Raw genomic sequence first — 25,312 nt, 5'->3', positions numbered from 1 at the left:
CGCGAGCCCCGCCCCCGCCGCCCCGCCCCCCGCCGCGGCCCCACCCCCACCCCCGCCGCCTCCGGCCTCGGTTTCCCCGTCTGGAAAATGAGTGCAAAGTCCAGGCTGCACCACGTCAAATTCCAACACCAATTACCTCCGCGGTTCCGCCACTGGAGCCTCCGGTGTGTGTGGGGGGGTGGCCACTGCGGAGTAAGGACCCACTCCAGGGGTCATGTCCACTAGGGACAGGCTGAGTAAATGCCTGGAGTACTAGCCATCAGGATAGCAGGGGCTGCGCACGCCCACCCAGAAAGCAGCCATTATAGGTACAACAAGCGAACTACAGAGGCATTAAGAGTGACACAAGGGACTTCACTTCTCTGGGCATCTGTATCCTCAGTCTGCGAAGTTGGGGATAATGGACACCCTAAAGAATGGCTGGGACTCGGGCCTGGCTCGGAGGAAGCCCACCTAAGGGTTTGTTACACAGGCTCACGTGGACGACTCCCAGTCACCCTTCTCTCCCCCATGTCTCAGGTGGCCTGACTGACCGCCACCCTCTCCTGCACTGAAATTCAACTTGGCCTTCACTTTCCCCTCCCATCCATCCATTCTCCACACAGCAACCAGAGGGAGCTTTAAAATATGAAACAGGACATGTCACTCCTATCTCAGACTAGTGACTCCTTGTCCCCTGAATAAAGCTCAAGACTGCCAGGGCGCGGTGACTCACACCTGTAATCCTAGCACTCTGGGAGGCCGAGGTGGGAGGACTGCTTGAGCCCAGAAGTTCGAGACCAGCCTCAGCAAGAGCAAGATGCTGTCTCTACCAAAAAATAGAAAAATTACCCCCCGTGTGGTGGCATACTCCTGTAGTTTCAGCTACTCAGAGGCTAAGGCAGGAGGATTGCTTAAGCCCATGAGTTTCAGGTTGCAGTGAGCTATGATGATGCCACTGTATTCTAGCCTGGGCAACAGAGCAAGACCCTGTCTCAAAAAAAAAAAGAAGCCCAAGACTGAACCCTCTCCAGCACCCTCTGACCACACTGGTTTCTCTCTGGTCCTCTGTGCTCTGTTCCCTCCTACCCCAGGGCCTTTGCCCATACTAGTCTCTGCTTGTACTCCTCCTGGTTAGCTCCTACTTTCCCTACAGCTCAGTTCAAGCATCACCTCTTCTAGGAAGCCCCTCCTGATTTTCTCATTTGTGCAAATCTCCATCAGACCCTGAGAGCTCCATGAGGGGAGGGAACACACTTGTACCCAGAACTGGAAAGCACCTGACACAGAACCAGTCCATTGTATCTGTTGCATGTTTACTAATGCCCACAAATGTCTGGAAGAATGCAGCAAACCGATCAGAGTGGCCTCTGGGGCTGGGGAGAGTTTACTCATTACTTTGACTTAGGTAGCATTCCTGACTTTCTACAAAAATATTTACTGTACTGGTTTTTAAGTTAGGACCAAGATGGTGATGAAGCCTACCTTTCTTAGGATTATGGGGCTTAAATCAAAGTAAATCATCCAGAGACAGGAAGGGAAGTGGAGAACGGGCATTTTCCCAGCAACCTTGGCCCCTCCCATCCCCAGATTCCCTCCCAATAGAGTTCCAGAACCCAGCCCAAACATCATCAAAATATTTATTAAAACCAAAGCAAGAGGGAACAGAGCTGTTAGGAAGCAAATCAAAGTGCAGGTTGGAGGGTGGGGCAGAGCAACGAAAGGGGGCACGTTAACACCACAGGAGGGCCCCCTCGCCACCCCTCCTGCCCATGTCAGTGAAGGTCCCCCACTCACTTCTCTCATCTCATATCCATCCTGGGGGCGCAGCTGAAGTGGCCCCCTGGAGAGGGCCCACCCCACCATCCACCCACTCATGGCTGTCAAGTCAATCTGTCTGCCTCCCTCGCTTTCCCAATAAATAAATCACTCAGGCCTCAGCTCCTTCGGGGTGGGGTGAAAGAACAGCTCAGGGACCCCTGCCCTAGCCCAGGGGTATAGGGAGTCAGGGTATGAGCCCCACCCTCCTACCCATTGCTGGTTCCCAGGCTTGCCAAAGAGGCCTTGATAAATAAATAACGCTCCATTAAAGCTTCAATCAGAAAAACCTTTAAGACAGAAGTGCTCTCGCTGTCCTGCAAACCCAGCCAGCCAAGGCCTCCCTGCCCGGCCTGGTCAGTGCACAGGAATCTGGGAGCAGGCGGCCACCCTGGGCCTTGTGGGGCCCCCGGAGCAAAAAGACCAAAAGTGCAGTTAGAGCCCCCCCACTTGCACACGTAAACTCATGCACACACATGTGGACACACTGGGGCGTGTCTGCAGTGCACACACAGATGTGTTCACCTTCATTCCCCGGTACATGCACACACACATGCTCACACATCACACTCAGCCCAGGCACACACGTGTAGGGTGTTGAGTGCATGCACATACACACCACACACACAGAATCCTTCCCTTCCAGGCTTGCTCAGCCTCCTGGCAGTAGCCAGACCCCAGAGCTAGACGCCACTGAAGATAGGAGAGAGGAGTATAAATTAAACGTTTCCAATCGGGGGAGTGGGGAGGACGGCCAGGGGCAGGGGGCTCCAGGGCTGCAGACACTGGGTGGGCATCTCAGGAGACCCTGGTCCCCCTAGGCCCCGTCAGAAATCCAGGGGGGTGAGGTCCCCAAAGTCACAGTCGAAGAGGTCTCTGATGCCCTCACCCTCCTCAAGGCCAAAGTGGTAGTCGAGAGCCTCATGTGGCGGGGAGAGGCTGATGAACTCCTCAGGGAGTAGGCTGGAGAAGTCCTCCCGCACATGCTCCAGGAGTGAGTCGGCCGCCACCAGCGGGGACAGGCGGTCCTCGTCCACAGGGGCCCGCAGGCCACCCATCCGGGACAACAGCGGTTCTGGGGAAATGGGGGAGCATCACAGGCCCGGGACGCCCCAGCAGACAGGACAGAGGGAGATGTCATGCCTGCCCACCCACCCTGAACAGGGGCCCCACCCCACCCACCTTCACCCACCTTGCTCTAGGCTGAGCAGGGACTTGCCAGGATCCGTGGTGGGGGATGAGGGGGGAGATGGTGGTGGTGGCACTGTGGTGGCAGGGTCAGCTGCCCTGTCTTCCTCCCCACAAGCTGCCCCCTGGGATGAGGTGTTCTCAGGGCTGACCCCGCCCACACTCTCCTCAGGGCACAGGAAAACATCGATGGGGCCTTGTTTGCTCTTAAGGGAGATCTGAAAAGTCTGGGTGGAGACAGCAGACAGGGTAAATTAAGGCCCCAGGGACCACCACTGCCCCAGCCCAGCCCAGCCCCTCCTGGGCAGGCCTAGAGTCCCAGGTCTCACCTCTGAAGAGTCCACAGCTTGGAGCTGGGTCTCAGGAGGGGCTTTGATCACCATGACCATCTGCTCTGCAGGGTCTGCAATGCTACGAAGGTCCTGGCATGTCACATAGGCTAGGGTTGGTGGAGTCAAGGACCATGTGACCTTTGACCCCTGGGGGGCCACCCATCCACACAGCTCACAAGTTGGGGCCCACATCTGCCTAGTCACTATCTTCTCAACCTCCCACCTGCTAAAAACCTACCTCATTCCCCTGAGCTTCAATGTCTATGTCTGTACAATGGGACATTTCTACCCTTATAATCCCTAGATAATGATGATGGCTGCCTGCAACAATTCCACATAAAATGGTCAATACAGGCCAGACAGTGGCTCATCCTTATAATTCCAGTGCTTTGGGAGGCCACGACAGGAGGATCACTTGAGGTCAGGAGCTCAAGACCAGCCTGGGCAATAGTGAGACCCTGTCTCCACAAAAAATAAAAAAATTAGTTGGGTGTGATGGCACGCCCTTGCCACTCGGGAGGCTGAAGCAGGATAGCTTGAGCCTAGCTCAAACTTACAGTGAGCCATGACTGCACCACCATGCTCCAGCCCAGGCGACAGCCAAGACCCTGTCTCTTAAAAACAACAACAACAAAAAACAGCTTATCCTAACCCAGGCCTGGTGCGGAGAATTTCTTTCTTTGTTTTTTAGAGGTGAGGTCTTACTGTTACCCAGGCTGGCCTTGAACTCCTGGGCTCAAGTGAACCTCCCACCTCAGCCTCCTGAGCAGCTAGGATTATAGGTGAGCGCCACCACACCCACCTCTGGGAATTTATTTTGACCCATGATCTTGGTGTCACTTGATAGTTGTGCCCAAAATTCATAAACACTATCTGGGGGCCGGGCGCGGTGGCTCACGCCTGTAATCTTAGCACCCGGGGAGACCGAGGTGGGCAGATTGTTTGAGCTCAGGAGTTCGAGACCAGCCTGAGCAAGAGTGAGACCCCGTCTCTACTAAAAATAGAAAGAAATTATATGGACAGCTAAAAACATATATAGAAAAAATTAGCTGTGGGTGGTGGCACATGCCTGTAGTCCCAGCTACTTGGGACGCTGAGGCAGAAGGATCGCTTGAGCCCAGGAGTTTGAGGTTGCTGTGAGCTATGCTGACACCACAGCACTCTAGTCCGGGCAACAGAGTGAGAGACTGTCTCAAAAAAAAAGAGAAAAAAAAAAAAAAACAATCTGGGTATCTACTAAAAAGAAAACATATCTTAATGAAGTTCTTATTTTTATGAATGAAAGATATCTCTTAAGTTTGAAGCTATAATTATGTACTGAATCACTGCACTAAATGTTATTGCCGGTACTAGCTTTACTTTTTTTTTTTTTTGGAGACAGAGTCTCGCTCTTTTGCCCGGGCTAGAGTGCCGTGAACGTCAGCCTTGCTCACAGCAACCTCAAACTCCTGGGCTTAAGCGATCCTTCTGCCTCAGCCTCCCAAGCAGCTGGGACTACATGCATGTGCCACCATGCCAAGCTAATTGTTTCTATATATTTTTAGTTGTCCAGATAATTTCTATTTTTTCAATAGAGACGGGGGTCTCACTCTTGCTCAGGCTGGTCTCGAACTCCTGACCTCGAGCAATCCTCCCACCTCAGCCTTCCAGAGTGCTAGGATTACAGGTGTGAGCCACTGCACTCAGCCTAGCTTTTCTTTTTTAACCTGCACAGTTTCAGGTTGAATATTATTATCCCCCTTTCAGAGAGGAAACAGTCCCAGGAAGGCTGTTAGGTTAATTTGTCCAATGTCAAATATGAGAAAATGATGGGCCAGGACTTGCATCCAAAGCCAGAGCCCCCTCCTGAATCCAGAGCCCAGGGTAGCCTCTCTGGTCCCACATGGGTGGGGCCCCCGCCTGCCAAGCCGCTTTCTGTGCCCTCCAGCCAATCCAAGGATATCGCTGGCTGTCCGAATCCTCAGAAAGCAGCTGCAGCTGCGTCGTGCAGATGTGCATCAGGTGGTCCAGCTGCTCCTCGCTCTCCTGCAGTTGCTGGAGGTCCTGGGTCAGCCCTTCAAGTCGACCACCGATCCCCACCGTGGCATGGCTGCCCCTGTGGGGAGGTACCAGGGAGGTTAGCAGTTCCTGCCCCCTCTGCCCAGGAGCCCTGGCTCTCGGGACTGAGTCTGCTGCCACTCCTGTTCTGTGAGACCCAGGCACACCCTTGCCCCCTCTGGGTCTGGCTCCTCAGCTGGGCTCCAAATCAGGCCGTCATGGCTTTAAAGTCTGGCCAGCATGTCTGCAAATACCTACATGCCCCTCATAGGGGGCTGGAGAATTAGATGATGGCACAGACACACCACGGAGTACTATGGTTGTATAAAAGGACGAGAATGCATCGGAAGTACACACATGGAAGCATTTCCAACACACGTTGTCAAGTGGAAAAAAAAGATACAAAATGGAAAGATCTACCAAAAACTGAAAATGCAGATGTATCAAAGAGAGGGTGGCAGGATGACTGGAGAGACGTGAGAAGGAAAAATTAAAATCAAAATTAACAAGAATAAACACCCGCCTAGCACTCTGGGAGGCCGAGGCGGGTGGATCGCTCGAGGTCAGGAGTTCGAGACCAGCCTGAGCAAGAGCAAGACCCCGTCTCTACTAAAAATAGAAAGAAATTATCTGGCCAACTAAAATATATATAGAAAAACTTAGCCGGGCATGGTGGCACATGCCTGTAGTCCCAGCTACCCGGGAGGCTGAGGCAGTAGGATTGCTTAAGCCCAGGAGTTTGAGGTTGCTGTGAGCTAGGCTGACGCCACGGCACTCTAGCCTGGGCAACAGAGCGAGACTCTGTCTCAAAAAAAAAAAAAAAAAAAAAAAGAATAAACATCCGTGTCAGACAAATCTCATCAATGGCAACAGAAGCCAGAATAGTGGTCATGTAGTGGTCACCTGGTGGTGGGAGTGATGGGCAATGACTGGGAAGGGGCCCAAGAGAACCTTCTGGAGTGCTGGAAACGTTCCATATCTTGATCTGAAAGGTGGTAACCCTGGTGAATAAATATGTAAAGCTACACTGAGCTGGCTATGTAAGATCTGTGTACTTCTTAGCATCTGTCACCTCAGAGAAGCCACCTCTCCCAAGCCTCAGTTTCCCCAGCTATAAAACCCCCCAGGCTGGCACGGGCAGTTGTGTCTGCCCTTTTTGGCTGATACCTACAGCCACTGGATGTGGTTCTTGGACTTCTTGGCAATGAGCTGGATGCCCTCGAGGACGTTGGTGATGTCGTAGATGCGCCGTTTCTGCACCTTCAGCACCTCAGCCGCCCAGTTCAGGTCGACAACACCATCAGCTGAGCGGCTCAATAGCTCCAGGAAGCGTTTGGTGGTCAGATTCAGGGATGTCTCATAGCGTGACTTCTCCCCCGGGGATTTCACACCTGAAGGGGAGTCAATCAAGGCAGGGTCTCTCAGCACCCACCCCAAACCCCAGCAAGGCCTGCCTCCCTGGCAATGTGGAGGATGGGTGGGGAGGGGGCAGATGGCTCCTTCCCCTTGGCAAGGCCACACAGGGAGGCCCTCTGGCTGCTGCCTGCCAACCACAGCATTCCTCTTCCAGCCAGGGAACTCCCCACCCCCCAGGGCCTGGGGAAACCATGCCAGGAGGCCACTCCGGCTGCCCCTCTGGGCCCCCAGAGGCCTGGCCCAGGCCCAGGCCTGATAAGCCAAACTCTAGTCTGCAAGCATGTTTGTCTGTCCACACCCCCAACCTGAGCCTGGTCAGAGGCCTGCTCAGCTCCATGGGTACCTTTTCCTGGGTGGCGACCTCTGCCCCGGACTGGCCCACTGCTCTCAGCCAGGTACTGATGGTCAGTTTCCAGGTCCAGCCTCCGCTTCACCTGTGGCAAAAACAACGGGAGGATGCCCAGTAACCAGGAGTGAGGCCATAGGAGACCTGGCTGAGGGCTTGGTGCCCCTGGGCTGCCCCCTGCCTCAGTTTCTCTACCAGCATGCCTAAGTATGTAAGGGAGATCCTAGGTGACACAGCCTGAGGGTCACAATCCTACCACACAGGATGGACACTTAACTGGAAGGCAGAAGACCCAAGTTCAAGCCCCAGCCTCACCACCACTTCTCTACCTCAAATTCTGCCTCTTTCCTTCCCCCCATTCTGTCTCTCGCTACAAATCTGTTTTAAAATATGTCTGCAAAGTTTTAAATACTTTTCCTTCAAAAGATGACCCCTATTCTCCTCCCCTTAAGTACAGGCCATGTCATACAGACACTCAAGTAGCCCTAATGATGGGCACAAGTGACAAGGAACTGACCTCCCACCAGGAACATGGGTGAGCCTGGAAGCAAATCCTCCAACCTTAGTCACTACTTCTGAGGACTGTAGCCAGGGCCAACATTTTGGCTGCAACCCTAGAAGAGACCCCCAAGCCAGAAACATCCAGCTACGTCTTCCTCGAAGCCCCCACCCACAGAAACTGCATAATAAATGTTTGTTGTTTTAAGCCACTGAGTACACAAGCACCTTGGGCAAGTTGCCTCCTCTCTGGTTTTGACTAATCTACAACCATGGTAGCAGCTGTGCTCACCAAGCTTTGCGAACATTACCTCATTGCATCCTATGCACTGGCAGTACAATAATGGCCCCATTTTACAGATAAGATAACTGAAGCTCAGGGAGGCCCAAGATCATATATACAGGAAGAGGCAAAGCCAGGATTTCTACCCAAGGTGTGAGGAAAAACCTAAGCTCTTAACCTCCATGGCCTCTGGCTCAGTTCCACACTCAAGGATCGAGTCCCACAGGCAGCTCAAAGGCACCCTGACCCTCCCCTCCAACAGCACGGGGCTTCCAGAGCTGGAATCTCATTCGGCCCGGCCTGCCACCCTCCTCACACCTAGCTGCCGAGCACTCCTTGCCACTGTCACCTCCCACCTGGGCTGCTAAGCAGTCCTCACACTGGCCTCAGCTGTAGCCGGGCCTCTTACAAATCTCACCCTGTCCCTGCCCCTGCTTAAGACCTTCTTCCAGCTCCCCATTGCCTTGTTGCCCACATCTGCCACCACTTCTCCATATGAACTTCCGCTGAGTCACGTTTTTCACAAATCTGTGCCTCCGAGCCTTAGCCCTCTCCCTGGATTGCCCTTGCCTCCCTGCCTCCCCCTTCATACCTGCTGCCTCCACCCCTGTGGCCAGGCACCTCATCCTTCAGTTAGGAGAGATGTCACCTCTTCTCCCTGTGAACTGTCTCAAACCCGACCTTTCCTCACATTCTGTCTCTCGATACAAATCTCTGCAGATGTGTCCGTCTCACCCTCATAGGTGGGCCCTCGGTCTAAATAATCTCTGCATCTGGTGTCTGCCATGGAGCCTAAGCACCAGCAATGTCTGCTGAATGAAGCACCCCACACGCTTCCAAATCATGACGCTCCCTCCCATGCACACGCCACTCCCGGAAAAGAAGAGCTACCACACCTGAGCACTGCACTCGCCCACCAAGCCCTCCAACCACCTTTGAGCAGGTGACGGCCTCCACCTTGGCAAGTGACAGGCAGAGACAGATTTTCACCCTAACAGGCTGGTGCAGAACCCAGGCCTCCACATGCCTACTAGAACGCACCCGCTCTCTAGCCAACCGCACTCCCTCCTCCTCCCTGAGGCCACCCCCCTTGCCCATCCCTGAAGTCTCGTCAGCGCCACCCCCTAAAACAAGACCTTAAGCAGATGCCCATTTCTGCCACTTCTCTCTAGATAACCTCCAGCACAGGGGCCCCGAAAGCCAGGGGCAAAGATATTCACTGGTGAAAAAATCCGAATGACCCAAACACCCATTCATGAAGCAGAGTCCTGAAAAGTGTTCACTTAGCCCCTGGAACAGCAGCTGTCATGAAGCACTGAGGTAGGTCGACACAGAATCCTCAGACATATTGACAAGCAAAATATTGTTACAGGGCAATATATTTATATGATCTCTTTCTGAATTAAAAAGCTTATGAAACTCTTCCCTGGTTCCGTTTCTATTATTATAGAATGCATTTCGGGGTGACATCTGTATGGGAAGACCATGAAAGACTGTTGCCTTATCTGTGCAGTGTGAAGGATGAACATGGAAATAAACAGAAAACTAAAATTTTTAGAAGTTTAAAAAATGAAAATTGTCACAACCACCTAAAAAACAAAAACCACCTCAGGGAAAGAAAACAGAAGGAAAAATGGATGAGGTGGGATCCTGCCCCCTTCAACTTTCTAGTTTCACATGTATCATATTTATAATGGAAAACTCTAATAGCTCTTTTTTTTAAGGGCCATGACAACAGGGTGGAAGTGGACAGGCCAGGGCAGAAGGAATGGCTGAATTGCAGAGCTTTGTATACAGAAGGCATTCAATGAATGTTCACTGCTGCAGAAGCCAAGTCTGTAGCTTATTTCAACGACTGCCCCAAACGTCAGTGCAGAAAGTTGCTGGAGGCCAAAAGCTGGGCCATATTTCCAGACTTCAGTTCCAGGACCCTCCCCTCCCCACCTTCAGAAAAGGCCTAGTGGCTTGTAGTACTGTGGGGCAGGGGCTCCTTACTTGTCTCTGTGCCTAGCACCTCACAGGCATTCGCTAACTCAGCAACTATTGAATGAATGGAACACTCAGGCCAACGAGGCTGCCCCTGACACCACTGCGAGTGAAGCAGAAGGCACTTTTCTTTGCCCCGTCCCTCCTTCTGAGCCTGAAGCCCATAACCCTGCCTGCAGCTCAACTCTGAGGACAGGACTCACAGGTTCTGTTAGGTCTCTGCAGCCCTGGGCCTGCTAAATGCTTGTGACACAACTGAAGGGAGGATGCTTGCCCAGATCCCAAGCTGGTACCCGCAGGGACAAGCCCCTGGAGCAGGAGATAAGCTACAACCCCTCCCACTCACTAGGAGGAAGGGCCCCTAAGACCTTCCTGTGCTTTCTTCAACCTCTATTAGCATCCCCAGGAGACAAGGCATCCCTGAGGTCAGTCAGCCACTCAGGAAATCCGGTCCTACCACTCACTAGCTGAATGACACAGGATGGTTCTAACATCTCTGGGCCTCAGCTTCCCTATCTGTAAAAAGGGACAGTTACTAACAGGGTTAAACGAGTTAATTGGGTAAAGTGCTTGGCACAGAGCCTGGCACACAAATCATCAAGACAATGGTGGCTGCTATTGTTATTATTATTAGCATCTTGGTGATTCTGGAAGGAAGGCAGCACTGGGCATGGGGCCAAGGGGGCTGGGGAGCCTTCCCAGGATGCCTCAGGGACCAGCTGCCACCCACACCCCCATCAGCAGTTGAGCAGCTTCTACCTCCTGGTCCTGGGCCCTGCCTCACCCCTCCCACTTGTTCCAAGCCCCCTGCTGAGACCCCATCCTGCCTGGCCAGCCCCTGCCTGCCTGCGTGCCCCACCTTCACCCACAGGCTGTGCCAGTCAAACTAGTCCCCACACCCTGTCCTGCAGCCCACAGGTCCAAGCTCCAGGCTTCCACTCCCTTTTCCCACTGTAATCCACCGGCTTCTCCTGTCCCTCTTCCTTCCCCACCCCCCAATCTGAACCAGTCTTGAGTCTCCTGCTGCTCAGGGATCAGGGACTTTATCAAGCAATCTCCCTGGGACCTTTTCTCTCTCCTGGCTCTGGAGACCTCCTCTCCAGCTCCCAGAGGCCCAGCCCACCCAGTCCTTCCACAGAGGCTCAGGGGTCTGCCTGCCTGATTAATGAGGTTCCATGGCAACCAGGGCCTGGGAGGGTGGAGGGCAGCAGATGGAAGGACAGGCAGAAGGAGGGGATCAGCAGCTGGCCCAGCTGCCCCGCCCCTGCAGAGAAGGCCTCCCAGCCAGGAGGGCTGTCCCCAGAGGCCTGCATGGCCAGGCCTGCACCTGGCAGTCGAGCATCAAGGCAGGAACGAGGGTCTCCTCAATGATTCTCCAATGGTCAGGCCCCAGGACCTTCTCCCAATCCCCTCCTTTAACCTCCCCAAGCAGCCATGCTCACTACCCAGCCACAAAGTCTGATCTGAAGCCAGCAGGCCTCAGTTCAAATCCCAGCCCCACCACCTGCAGCCGTGCGACCAGAGGCAAGTCACTTTCCCTCTCTGGTCCTCAGTTCCTCCTCACAGTCAGATGGACACAGTCAGATGGTCACAGTGACAACACCGAGCCCATAGCGGGGTTGTAAGTTTTAGCTGGCTTGAAGTAAGTCTCTGCCAAAGGCCTGCCATGCAGTAAGCGCCAGCTGAATACACGTGGGCCATTATTATCACTAAGTCCGACGCTCAAGAGGCTCCAGTGAGGAAGCTGAGCCCTAGAGCACACAGGAGCAAATAGGGACCGGCCTGAGGTCACCCCGCACCCTAGGGCGGGGCCCAGAGGCCCAAACTAGGCTCTGCACCGCCCAGCCCCGGCGCCTCAGTCCACCCCTCCCCCGCCCTCCGCTGACCCCAGACCAAACACAGCGCCCGCTCGGGTGTGAGCCGGCGCTACAGGCAGCGCTCTCAGCCCGACGTCCCAGGGTCCGTACCGGCGGGCGGCCGAGCGCGGGGCGCGGCGCGCTGGGTGTGGGCCGGGGCGCCTGAGGCGTGGCGAAAAGCAGCAGGTCAGGGTCGCAGGGGCCGGCGGCGGGCGCGGCAGGGCCAGCTGCAGCTGGCGGGGCGCTGGCTTCCTGCGCTGCCGAGATGATGACGATCTGCGAGGAGTCGAGCAGCCGCAGCGCGCCGGCCCCGAGCAGGGCCTCCAGCGCCGGCGCGCATGGGCCGCCCGCGGGGGCCCCGGCCACGGCCATGGCGCTCACGGCCCGCGCGGCCCAGGTGGCAGGCGGCGGCGGCGGCGCGGGCCCATGGCGGCAGGCCGCGGCGAGGGCTCGATCCCGCTCCGCCCCCGGCCGCCGCTGCCTGCAAAGTCCCGGCCACTTTTACGCGCCAAATCCTTTTTGCCGCGAAAGAGCCACGAGCCGCCGAGCGCCGCCGCCATTGGCTGTCCGGGCCGTGACGAAGACGGCGGCGGCAGTTCCCATTGGCTGCAGCGCGCCGGACCGGCGGCGGAGGGCGGGACGGGGCGGCGGCGCGGGGCGGTGCGGCCAATCGTGGGGCGGGGCGCGCGCAGGCTTTGTCCGGGCGGTGCCAAGCGCGTTCACACTCCCCGCCCCCAGCCCGGGCAGCCCCTGCTGGAGGCGTGGGGAACCGGACCCCGCCTCCGCCCCCGCCGGGACGCTCCCCATCCTGCTTACCTTTCCTAGTGAAGACAGGACCGAGCCTGGGTTCTGGGCATCTCACCAGCAGCAGATGCCATGTGACCCCCAGACCCTCAACCGACCTGTAGCCCCCACGCTCTCAGCTCAGATCTTCAGAAGCTGCCCCTCTTCCCTGGATCCTCAGACCCACCTCCGAAGTCCCAGTCACATCTCCCATCCTCATCTTGCAGCTATGCCATTTACTCTCAAATCCTGCCCTATCCCTCTCACCCAGAGCCCAAGCTGAAGAGTGTGCAAGGAAATGGGGAAGGATGTCAGGCCAGATACAGCCTGGGGCTTTCCTACAAGCGCCATTTTACCCAAAATCCCTTCAGTAGCCACCACACAGCCTCTGCTTGAACTCATTCAGTCATTCAACAAAGGTTTCAAGCACCTGCTTGGTCGGTGCCCTATCCTTAGTTCAGACCTTGACTCTGGTCCCAAGGAGCTCACATTGTAGTGAAAAGGGAGGAGGGGAACAGAGAGGTAACTGATTACAGTATGATGAAGCGTTTCCACCTTCAGGTAACTCCATGTTAGACCTCACAAAGGGAGGAGGTGAGGGGGCTGAGTATGAAAATGAATCTAATCCTGAAGCCCTGGGACATCTCCATCAGTATTTTTGCTCAGGTCATTTGTTCAGGGCAGCTGATTTGATCAGTATCGTCTTCTCTGTCCCAGAACTTGTGCGAACACTGAAGATGGAGAGATTTATAATTTCTACCAACCTGCTTGCTGTCTGGTAGGGGTGACCCACAAGAAAAAAGTAGCTAGGACACATACAAGAATCAAATTCGTAGGCCCCAGCCAGGCGCGGTGGCTCACGCCTGTAATCCTAGCACTCTGGGAGGCCGAGGTGGGCGGATTGTTTGAGCTCAGGAGTTCGAGACTAGCCTGAGTAAGAGGGAGACCTCGTCTCTACTAAAAATAGAAATAAATTATATGGACAGCTAAAAAATATATATATATAGAAAAATTAGCCTGGCATGGTGGTGCATGCCTGTAGTCCCAGCTACTTGGGAGGCTGAAGCAGGAGGATCGCTTGAGCCCAGGAGTTTGAGGTTGCTGTGAGCTAGGCTGACGCCACGGCACTCTAGCCCGGGGAACAGAGTGAGACTCTGTCTCAAAAAAATAAATAAATAAATAAAATAAAATAAAATAAATAAAAACAAATTCCTAGGCCCAGTGTAAATATCACTTCCTCCAGGAAGCCCTCCAGAGTCAGAGTTACTCACTTCCTCCATTGCTCGCTGCTGCCTCTGTTCCAGTGCTGACCACACACTCCATTACTCCAATCTACCTTCCCTACCAGTCTGGGAGCTCCAGTATCACTTCCCAACACTGGCCTGGCCCAGAACAGGTGCTGATTAAGGTTATAAAAAAAACAGAAGCTGATGCCAGAGGCTACCTAGAATGCAACAAAGAAGCCATGGTTCCCCAAGGGTGGTCTTTGGCCTTTAATTTCAGAATCACCTGGGCACTAGTCAATCTTAGGTCCACCCAGGCCCTGCCAGTTTACAATCTCTAGATGCTCAGGAATCTACATTTTAACACTGCCCCTCCTCCCCATTCCAGGTGATTCTTATGCCTGCTCACATTTGAGAACAAATTGGTATATGTGTATAACCAACATATGTGGTACAGCCTTAAATTATAGCTCCTAAGGATGCTTCTCAGCCTCAGTTTCCTCATTTGTAATATGGGCACATAGACCTTGCTCTGGCTCCTTCCAGGGTTGCCATGAGGATGAAAAGGATAAGGGATGCCTGTAATCCTAGCGTTCTGGGAGGCCAAGGCCTGAGCAAGGAGTTTGAGACTGCCTGAGCAAGACAGAGACCCCCATCTCTACTGAAAATAGAAAAAATTAGCCAAGCGTGGTGGTGCATGCCTGTACTCCCAGCTACTCGGGAGGCTGAGGTAGGAGGATCACTTGAGCCCTGGACTTTGAGGTTGCTGGGAACTAGGTTGATGCCATGGCACTCTAGCCCACTCTAGCCTGTGCCACAGAGCTAGACTCTTGTCTCAAAAAAAAAAAAAAAGTATAAGGGATTTGAAAGTGTTTTATAAGCTATGAGGTGGTTTAGGAAAGCAGCAGGAGTTGCTTTCCTCCTCTAATTAACAAATTGTGAAATTACTCATTGCAAATCCTACAATGCGCCAAAACTAGAAGGGACCACAGAGACCACATAAACCTCTTGCTATACAGATGGGAAAACTGAGGCCCATTCAGGTGAAGGTAACTGTGAAGCCATCCAGTGACAAAGTCTGGCCTACACTGGATTCTGACCCCTGGGGGCTGCCTGTCCCCCTCTACTCCTACCCCCATAGAGAATCCAAGGGTTAGGTCTCATTCTCAATAACCAAGCCAGGCGCTAACAGAGGGTGAGACAAGCTGGCACATTTCCCTTCCAGATGGAGAGAGCGTCCCTTCCCCACACCTTCCCACAGGGTGCCAGTAACAGTTAACACTCACTTTTGTAAAGTGAGCAAACTCTTTATAACTTACTTGTAAAGTGACACTCACTTTTGTAAAGCCCTCACAAATCCAATAATCATTCAACAAACATTTATTGAACATCTGTTACATACCAAGCACCATGCTGGTTGCTGGAGAGGGGAGACATATATTGTTATTATTGCTCCATTTTATGATGAGGAAATTGAGGCCTAAAGGGCATGAATTTACCTAATAAATGACAAGGCTATTATTCAGGCTTGGTGAGGCTAAGGCTGGGGGTTTTCCAAAGCTCTGCCCTCTCCAAAGTATTCAAGTACACATCCCAGGTAGAAGTGGGTGCCTTTCTCCCGGTCCCTCAAGTCCTGCTGCAGCAGAAAGGACTGAAGACCAGAATTCCCAGCATAAAACCAAGGAAGAGATAAGGGCCTTCTGTATCTATTAATACTTACTTGAAAGCAGAAAAGGCCTGATAGATGAGGCCCCTTGGCCCTGAGCCTGGCAGATCCCGATAAGACTGTTCTCAATGTCAATAGTTCTCCTCCAGCTGATAGGCTTCCAAAAACTCCACGATCACTGGGCAGCCACTTCCATCGATGAGCTCCTTTCAACCCCATAATCCTGTAAATGAAGCTTGTTTATCCCATGTTGCAGGAAGGAGGCTCAGAGAGGGGGCACTCACAGCTCAAGGTCACACAGCAGAACTGAGATGAGAACTTGGCCTGTTCCAGTGCAAAACCCAGGGCCTGCCTTTCATACTTGCCACCCTCTGTAAATAATCCGAAAGCCAAGCTCAGGGCTGTCGAGATAATAATGTGTGGTTTCCAAAAGGTATTATGGTGGTTGGTGGCTTAGTTAGCAGAGGTTTAACCCCCATTAGAACCTCTGTCAACCCCTCACTCTAGAGGGGTCAAAGGTGATGGAAGCTCCTGGGTCCATGATCCTCTGCCTGGAGACAATTTTCCCTTGGTTCTTTCCAAAAGGCAGGATGGTGTAGAGGTGACAGCATGAGCTTCTAAATCAGGTGGACGTAAATGGGAATCTTGGTGTGTGTGATCCTGGACAAGTCAATTCACTTCCTCTGAGCTTCATTCATTCAATCCACAGATATTTATTGAGCGCCAACTATGTGTCAGACATTGTGCTAGGTGCTGGGGAGACAGCTCTAAGCAAAACAGACTCATCTCTGACACCTGGAGCTCACAGTCCCGTGGGAGAGTTAAGAAGCATTTAGTTCTATGTCCCTGCACAATATGCTTGTTAAGAAGCTTGACAAGTGACACAAATAATTTAAACCTATTTATTCCACATACAGCACCTCCCCTAAACATACATTCTTAGCTTTAAAAAAAAAATCTCCAAACATGAATATCCCATCATTATAAGGAATGCATAATTGGGAGAAATGATTCTGTAATGACTTAATTTTATTAGGAGGCACAGAGACGTCCATTGTTGAGTTCTGGCAGAGGGAGGTAGGGAGTTTTGCATCTGCAACTCCTCATTCCTCTTGAATAATCCCTTGATGGTACACTGACAGTTTACTGTCCCTGGAGATGTTCTGTCACTGTGCCAATTCTGCTGTGTCTGAACAGGCCCCTTACCCATCGGAGAGGCAGTCTAATATAGAAGCAAACTTCTGGAGTCAGGCAGACCCCAACTCTGTGGCCTCCTGGCTATATGATTTTGGGGAAGTGATTCACACTCTTGGATTTTTTTTTTTTTTTTTTTTTTGAGACAGAGTCTCACTCTGTTGCCTGGGCTAGAGTGCTGTGGCATCACCCTAGCTCACAGCAACCTCAAACTCCTGGGTTTAAGCGATCCTTCTGCCTCAGCCTCCCGAGTAGCTGGGACTACAGGCACACGCCATGATGCCCAGCTAATTTTTTCCACATATCTTTAGTTGTCCAGCTAATTTCTTTCTACTTTTAGTAGATACGGGGTCTTTCTCTTGCTCAGGGTAGTCTCGAACTTCTAAGATCAAAGGATCTACCCACCTTGGCCTCCCAGAGTGCTAGGATTACAGGCATGAGCCACCGCGCCTGGCCTGAATTAGTTTTAAGATTTGGTGAAATTGGAAAGTGCTACATAAAAATTCAAATATCTGGCAATACTGGCCAGGCCATCACAATGCTAAGAAGTTACTGTCCCCTCTCTAGCCAGTCCCTTGACCCTCCAGGCCACCACAGTCCCTCCCTGGCTTGCCTCAGTGAACATTCTAGGTATGAGTTTGCAACTCCTCAAGTACGGTGCCTGGCACAGAGTGAGTACCCAATAAATGTTAACTGCTGTTAGTTGTATTGTTACTGTCAAGAAACCAACTGGTACCAGCACAGCTTCTCTGTTTTGCAGGTAACTAGATAAGACATGGACAAGGAAGAGCAGGAAAAGTGGACATTCGTGGTGAAACAGGAGATGTGGGGCTTAGTGCCAGCCAACAGCCTGGCTGTGTGGCCTTGGACCATCAGTCGGCCCATATGTTCAGTGGGGTTTGAGCAGAGGGTCCGAGGTCCAATATAACTGGATAGGTCTCAGGTCGATTAGTGAGCTGCCCGCCCCTCAAGCCCAGGCACTCCCTGAGCTCTTCTTGCTCTGGGGACCTCCCTTCTCTAAGGGATCTCCCAGTGCAACTTCCTCTCTCTGTACCACCCAAACCTCTGAGGAGTCATGCTTTTCCCAGGAAAGGGGCAAAACTGGACATATGGCTATGCTGGCCCTGACCAGGGCCACAGGGAGGGCGTAGGGTCCCCTTAGAGCCGAGGGGCTATTTTTTCATCTGTAAAATGGGGATGATAATAATAGTGTTCCAAAAGAGCAAGACCCAATCTCTACAAAAAAAAAAAAGAAAGAAAGAAAAAGTAGCCGGGCCTGGTGGCACACGCCTGTAGTCCAGCTGCTAGGGAGGCTGAGGTGGGAGGATGCTGACGCCACTGCACTTCAGCTTGGGTGACAGAGCCAGATCTTGTCTTAAACAAAAAAAAAAAAAGAGAGAGAAGAAGAAGGATGAGCCCTGAAAGTGCTTGCTTACATTCTCATCTCAATTTTTCCTCGGGAGAAAAAGAAAAACTTCTTGTTAGGCTGCAGAATAGGAGAGTTTTCAGGAAGCAATCTCTGCACTGCCCCCCACATTCTATTAGGCACAGGCAGGCACAGAAACAAGGTGGAAAAAAATATGTTTGGAGGGCAATAAAGTGTGTAGGTGAGACAATGTCATATTCCATGGATTCTAAGAGGTTTTGGTTTTTTTTTTTCATATTTTAACATCTCCAAAACAGAGGTACATAAGACAATCAATGGAATGTCCATTTTTAAGTCAGTAGCTCTTTTCTTTCTCAGGGGCTGAAAATGATGGCATAGCTCATTGTCAGTGTCGTCCTGGAAGTGATGAGCTATGGTACAAAAAGTGCCGGGCACAGTGCTGCCATGTCACGGGCCCTTAGGGTACTCTCGTGATCTTCGCTATCACCAGCACATTCGAGGTCGGCCGTGGTGGAGCGCTCAGCTTTTCTTTCTTTTTCTCATTTTCTCGCTGACACCTGCTGACCTGCATTTGGTCCCCAGCTTGATGGGCACATGGCAAGTGCAGTCAGGGAGGGGAGAGGGGAGGCCTCAGGATGGGAAGAGAAAGACGTTTTATAATATATTAAGATATTCAAAGAGGAGGAGCCAGGGATTCTTTTTTTTTAAACAAAAAAATCCCTGCTGGAAGCCAGAGTTATATATATGCCAAACAGGCCAGGAAACCCAGCAGGCCTCCTGGAGCTGGCAACCAACCGAAACAGGGGCATTGTGTCCAGGCCACTGGCTGGCTGAGGGGGCATTGTTAGGGCCTGGCCCTGTCTGAGGAGAGGGGGGTGGCAGGGGCTGGGGGAGCGTGTTCCCATGACTCCCTGGGGAGTAACAACAATCAGGGCCAGCTGGGAAGCCCGGTGTGCCAGGGGCCGGGTGGGCAGGCCACAGGCTCCAGAGGGGCCATGGAGGGCAGCGGGGGGCTGAGGAGGCAGGGGGGCAAGGCCTAAGGAGGGGAGACATAGGAATTATTCACTACTCCCCTCTCCATCACCCCACCTCCAAAGCTCAGAGACACAGTCACTGTGTCTCCCTCCAAAGTACACCCAGATCTGCCCACTTTTCTCTACCTCTGTCACCACTCGCCACCCCCTACCTGGTCCAGGTTGTCATGGTCTCTCACCTAGACCACCACAGGGCTTTCTCACAGGGGTCCAGGCTGCCAGCCTGGCCCCTGCACTCTATTCTCCACATGCAGCTAGAAGGGTCTTCCCAAAATGTAATTCACATCACGTCACTCCCCTGCCTGGACCTGCCAAAGGCTGCCCACCATGCTTAGAGAAAAACCCAAACTCCTTTCCCTGGCCCACAGAGCTGCCTGATGGACCCAGCTAGCCCCCCCCCTGCACTGTCTCAGCCACGCTGGCCCCTTCCAGGCCCTGGAATGCTGTTCCCTCCTCAGGGCCTGTGCACTTTCAGGATCCTTGAGTGGGAACACACTTCCTCCACAGCTATGCACAGTCCTCTCCTCATTGTTCAGGGCTCAGAGCAAACATCACCTCCTCCGAGAGGCCTTCCAGGAAAAACCGCCTCCTGTTCTCCCTGCCCAAGTCACCCTGCTGCACTGCTCTGTATCACCACACTGCGCCTACCACTCTCCAAATCTAACTTGCATATTCATTAGTGAGTCTTCCCTCCCTGGCCTATGAGCCCCAGGTGGGCAGAAGTGGCTTCTTTCACTGCTGAATTCTGGCCCCCACCATCACCTGGCACTGAGTAAGAACTCGACCAACATTCGCTATTACTTTATGATTCCCATGCTCAGAGCTTGTTAAACAAGGACAGCTGCCACATGGTTGGGCTGGGAAGGCCACTCTCGAGCAGGGGCCCTGAATATGGGATCCACAAACCCCAAGTTCCATGAACTTAGACACACAAATTTTTTAAATCACAAATTAAAAAAATATTTTGATAACTATTTCAGTATTCAATGAATTGGTCTCTTTTGTAATCCCATGTATTTCATTTAATGGGTTTTGGAAACAGCATGTGAAGGGCCGATGGGCTCCACCAGATGTCAAAAGGGTTCATGACACATAAAAAAAGGCACTCTAGTCCGGGCATGGTGGCTCACGCCTGTAATCCTAGCACTCTGGGAGGCCGAGGCGGGTGGATCATTTGAGCTCAGGAGTTCGAGACCAGCCTGAGCAAGAGCAAGACCCTGTCTCTACCAAAAAAATAGAAAGAAATTAGCTGGACAACTAAAAATATATATATATATAAAATTAGCCAGGCATGGTGGCGCATGCCTGTAGTCCCAGCTACTCAGGAGGCTGAGGCAGAAGGATTGCTTGAGCCCAGGAGTTTGAGGTTGCTGTGAGCTAGTGAAACTGTCTCAAAAAAAAAAAAAAAAGACACTCTAAAAAGGAGTGTCCTAAAACAGCTGATATAGTCTGGCCCCATCCTTCCCTCAGCTGATATCCAGCCCAGAAGAAGAGGCTGGAGGGAGAGGCCGGAAGAGCAGTGAGAACAGGGTTTCTGACACAGACCGTGGGACCTGCATCTCAATTCCGCCTGGTTTCTGTCTTGTGTATTAAATCACGACATTCACAGCAGCTGAGCACAGAGTTCTGGCACAGAAAACAAGGAGCCCTGCGTTCGAAGCCCTTTCTCAAAACAATACTTTTAGAAGAGAGCTCAGCTCTCCCTCTGTCCTCTACCTGGGATGGAGAGGCCTCCAGCCCCCAAGAGTGAGTCCTGCGGGGGACCCTCTGCTTACAATCAAAGCCCTCTCACTCAAAATGCTCTTCAAAGGTGGAGTAAGACACATTCTTTCCCTGTGAATCTGGAATAAGACAAGGGGAGGGGAAAAAAATAACATTTCTTTTTATAACTACCCTCTAATTTGTCAAAGAAAGCGACCTATCTGAAGTCACAGATTGTGGTGATGCAGGGTTCGTTTGGGGAGGTGGAGCACAGCACGGTGTTCAGGTTTAGGAGGGAGTCAGGTTCAAAGCCTAATTCTTATAAGCCCAAGATGCACTTCATGGAGAGGTAAAAGTGAACAATGTGGAAGGAACCCTGTAGCCAGGATCCTTTCTGGAGCCCCGACGCGGAAGGCTGGAGCGGCAGCATCAAATGAGGGAGCTCCTTGGCGACTTGGCCTGTGAGTCACTGCTCTCACATGGGCTCACTCAACATCTCTAATTTGGGACTGGAGCAGCAGAAGGGCCCCACGTTAACTTTGGTTTGTCCTCCCCCTTTCACTTGGAGTTGCGTGGCCTGAATGTTGGGTGCCATCCACTGCAAGGCTCGGGACATCTAGGGTGATTCATCTTCACGCTGGTCACACTGAGGACCTGCCCATGATATTTGGGAGGTGGAGCTGTGGGGGGTGGGGGATAGGCTTAAGGAAAGGACTCAGTTTTATATCGGATTATTGATCAAAGAGAAACCAAACACAGCAGCAGACCAGGAGGAAATGCCAAAATGTTGAGATGACCTTGCAATTTAAAAGTTTCTTGTAAGACAAAGAGAGGCAGCTGTGCATAGAGCATCGCAGGAAGGCTGTACTAGAAAGTGCTAACCCTGGGGGTGGCACATGGGTGTAGGAGGGAACCTGACCTTTCCCTGTTACAGTCTTTATAACTGTTGGAGTTTTGTACTATGTGTATGTATGTGATTAAATTTTTTTTCTTGCAGTCTTGCATGTCAAAAGACTTAATAGGACTGTAGCAGATGCTTAATAAACACAGACTAAAGCACTGTGATGTTTCAGGAATAAGCATTTAGCAGCTGCAGTGCCCACTGTGTGCCCAAGCCCTTTGGCATCCCCGTTATGCAGATCTTGGAAAAGGGAGGTTCTGCTAGGAAGAGCAGAGTGGGATACCTCCCAGGTCTGCGGGAAGACAGAGCCCTGCTCCTCGGTGAGGACCACACCGCCTTCCTCCCTGGAGTGTGCAGTTGGAGGCACCAGATGTTCTGGCAGGATCTAGAGAGATGCCATCTGTGAGGGAAACCTATTCTTAGAGAGCAGAGACAGTCGGTAGTGGAGACTGCCAACACCCAGCAGCAGTGGGGACACTTCGGGAGGGCAGGTGGCCAAGGCTTTACCTCCAGCAGGGGGGCAGGACAGGCTAAAAACAGGCTGTGCTCAGTTCTCAGGACCATACCTCCTCCCACATTTGGTTGCTATATTAGAAATAACAGCAACACTTATTGAGTGCTCACTTTATGTGTCGTATCATCTAATCCTCCAGACCACCCTATGAGGCATGTGCTATCACAATGCCTATTTTATAGATGAGGAAACGGAGGCACAGAATGGTTGAGTGACTTGCCCAAGGAAATGGTGGGGACAGGGCTTGAGCCCAGGCACTATGGACCCAAAGCCTATGTCCCTAACCACCATGTTATAACTGCCTCTCAACCTGCTGCACCAGAGGCCAGTTTTAGTTTGGGCTCCCCCAGTAGCAGACCTTAAGACAAGGATTTGCAAGCAAGTGGTTCGTATGGAGGTGGCTGCAGGAAGCAGTGGTCGAGGCATGAGGAAGGGAGGTAGGGGAGCATGTTACCAAGCAAGTTAGCACTGTGGGCAGTCAGAGCTCAGTCCTGCTGGGGAGCTCTGGAAGCCAGTGCAGAGCACACACCTCTGGGTCATCCCACTGCGGGCTGAGGGCTGCCGGGTAGGGTATTTATCAGCCATTGGTTAAGGGCTGCTCCAGGGATGTGTCAATCCCCTAGTGCTTCAGGCCACTGCAGGGTAGCAGAACAGGCACCAGCGGCAAGAGTTGTCAGGCAAAAAGACATAGGAGTGGCAACTGGAAAAGTTGGCCGGTGTGCACTGATGTGGTAAGTTACAGAGAATGGAGGCAGGGTACCCCACTCCTCCTAACCTCGACAGAGTGAGTTAAAGGATCTTCAAAATCACTTACTCCCAGCTTGCAGTAAAATGTGGCTGAGAACACTGCTTGTAGAATTGGGACATAATCCCACCTCAATTCCCTAACAGCTCTGTGACCGATTTCTCACATGGATAATAATGGTTGGCCCCTATCACCCCCAACTCCCTCATTAGTCAAGGTATGGCTCAGACCAGCAGTGGCAGCACCTGGGAGCCCGTGAGAAATGCAGACTTTCAGGCCCCATTCCAGGCCTACTGAATCAGAATCTGTATTTTATTTTAATAAGATCTCCCATGACTCATGTGTACACTTCTACCAGTAATTCTAACATACAAAAAGAGACTGGAGCCCATTCTACTACGTGTAGTATCATAAGAATGGAAAAACAAGCACCACATGTACTCACCATCAAATTGGTATTAACTGATCAGTACTTATGTGCACGTATAGTAGTAACATTCATCGGGTGTCAGGCAGGTGGGGAGGGAGGAGAGGATGGGTACGTTGACACCTAATGGGTGCAGTGTGCACTGTCTGGGGGATAGACACACACACTTGAAGGTCTGACTTGTGTGGGGCAAAGGCAATATATGTAACCTAAACATTTGTACCCCCGTAATATGCTGGAAAGAAAAAAATGAGACTGGTGGGGAAAATATATTAATAGAAGTGTACCTGCTAGACCAAGGGTCTCAAATTGGTAGCCCATAGACAAAATTTTCCTGGAGACTTGTTTAATTTGTCTAGCATGGTGGTTTTAAAGCATCAGACTGGCACACAAGCCTCCAGTTTACTATGTCCCCATCACTCCCTACTGCATAGCACCCTGAACACTTCCATTTATGCCACGGCAGGCCCCTGTAGGCATTTCAGTTTACACCCCCTTCTGGCCCAGATCCTATAACTAGCTAACATTTGCATAGTATAGCTTCATTTCTAAATTTGAAGCAAGGCACTGAAAAAAAACATGGGCTTTGAAATCAGACAGATCTGGCTTGAAATTCTGATTAGGCTGTCATATGAGTCGTATTACCTTGGGCAAGTTACTCTCCTGTCTCACCCTCAGTTTCTGCATCTATAAAATAGGGATCAAAACACATACCTGCAAGGTTATTGCATGGATTAAAAATAGTATGTACAGCCAGGCACAGTGGCTCACGCCTATAATCCTAGCACTCTGCAAGGCTGAGGTGGGAGGATCACTTGAGCTCAGGATTTTGAGACCAGCCTGAGCAAGAGCCCATCTCTACTAAATAGAAAAATTAGCTGAGTGTGGTGGCACGCATCCGTAGTCCCAGCCACTCGGGAAGCTGAGGCAGGAGGATAGGTTGAGCCCAGGAGTCTGAGGTTGCTGTAAGCTAGGCTGCCGCCACAGCACTCTAGCCTGGGCAACAGAGTGAGACTCTGTCTCAAAAAATAAAAAAAATAAATAATAATATGTGCAAAGCACCCAGGAGGAAGTAGGAATTCACTAAAGGGAAGTAATTAGTATTAGTGGCAGCAGCTATAGTTGTAAAGTCCAATGTGGACACCAGGTAGCATGATTATCCTCATTTTATGATAAATTGAGGCTCTGAGAGGCCCAGAACCTTCCCCAAGGTTACACAGTGGTGGAATGAGGACAGAAACCCATGTCCTCTAGCTCTAGATCTGCACTGTCCACTAGAATCTTCTTTGGGAATACAGGTATTCTATATCTGTGTTGCTCATATGGTGGCCACTAGGTACATGTGGCTACTGAGCACTAGAAACATGGTTGGTCCAAATTGAGGTGTGTTGTGTAAAACACACACCTGATTTTGAAGTACAGAAAAAAGAATGCAAAATATTAATTTTTTGTTAATTATGTTGAAATAACATTTTAGAAATACTGGGTTAATATATATGTATATAATTAAGATTAATCTTACCTGTTTCTTTTTCAAATGTGGTTACTAGAAAAAATGTACTCACTTACATGACTCACATCGTGTTTCTACTGGACAGTGGAGCTTTAGAACTCCTCCAATAGAACAACACCTGAGGTCAGGAACTTAATGGTTTTTTTTTTTTAAGTATTTCTAACCCACTGCCCATTAGCAAGGAGCCCTCTGTGATATAAAAGCAGTCAGAAGAAACATACCCACCAGAAAGAGACCTCAGGACCTTCCTCTGAGCTCAATGATCCCTAAGGCGGCCAGGTGCGGCGGCTCACACCTGTAATCCTAGCACTCTGGGAGGTTGAGGCGGGAGGATCACTTGAAGTCAGGAGTTGGAGACTACCCTGAGCAAGAGCGAGAACCGGTCTCTACGAAAAATAGAAAAATTAGCCAGGTGTAGTGGCTTATGCCTGTAGTCCCAACTACTAGGGAGGCTGAGGCAGGAGGATCACTTGAGCCCAGGAATT

The 25,312-nt window shown here is 51.6% G+C and overlaps 1 protein-coding gene across 2 annotated transcripts; it reads right to left on the bottom strand.

Moving 5' to 3' along the window:
- Window positions 1–1,605: 1,605 nt before the first annotated feature.
- Window positions 1,606–25,177, bottom strand: E2F1 (E2F transcription factor 1). Of its 2 annotated transcripts, XM_045528805.1 has the most exons (8): window positions 25,053–25,177; window positions 15,466–15,634; window positions 7,114–7,204; window positions 6,526–6,745; window positions 5,260–5,412; window positions 3,315–3,429; window positions 2,990–3,212; window positions 1,606–2,872 (listed from the first exon to the last, which is right to left on the bottom strand). In XM_045528805.1, exons 2-8 carry the CDS (start codon window positions 15,628–15,630, stop codon window positions 2,625–2,627), a joined length of 1,215 nt encoding a protein of 404 aa, XP_045384761.1. In that variant the 5' UTR covers window positions 15,631–15,634; window positions 25,053–25,177; the 3' UTR covers window positions 1,606–2,624. The 2 variants fall into 2 exon arrangements, with proteins under 2 accessions (XP_045384761.1, XP_045384760.1); XM_045528804.1 differs by lacking the exons at window positions 15,466–15,634; window positions 25,053–25,177 and adding an exon at window positions 11,851–12,251.
- Window positions 25,178–25,312: the final 135 nt, after the last annotated feature.

This window comes from Lemur catta, chromosome 17 (genome assembly GCF_020740605.2).
Source record: "Lemur catta isolate mLemCat1 chromosome 17, mLemCat1.pri, whole genome shotgun sequence".
Taxonomy (NCBI): domain Eukaryota; kingdom Metazoa; phylum Chordata; class Mammalia; order Primates; family Lemuridae; genus Lemur; species Lemur catta.
Note: the sequence above shows the minus strand (reverse complement) of the source record. Positions and strands in the feature narration are given on the sequence as shown.

Excerpts from the sequence above, each read along its gene's own strand:
- E2F1 (XM_045528804.1), bottom strand. The coding sequence starts at position 12,111 with ATGGCCGTGGCCGGGGCCCCCGCGGGCGGCCCATGCGCGCCGGCGCTG. Across the intron at positions 5,413-6,525 it reads AAGAACCACATCCAGTGGCT|GGGCAGCCATGCCACGGTGG; the intron begins GTAGGTATCAGC and ends ACCTCCCCACAG. Across the intron at positions 3,213-3,314 it reads AAGCTGTGGACTCTTCAGAG|ACTTTTCAGATCTCCCTTAA; the intron begins GTGAGACCTGGG and ends GTCTCCACCCAG.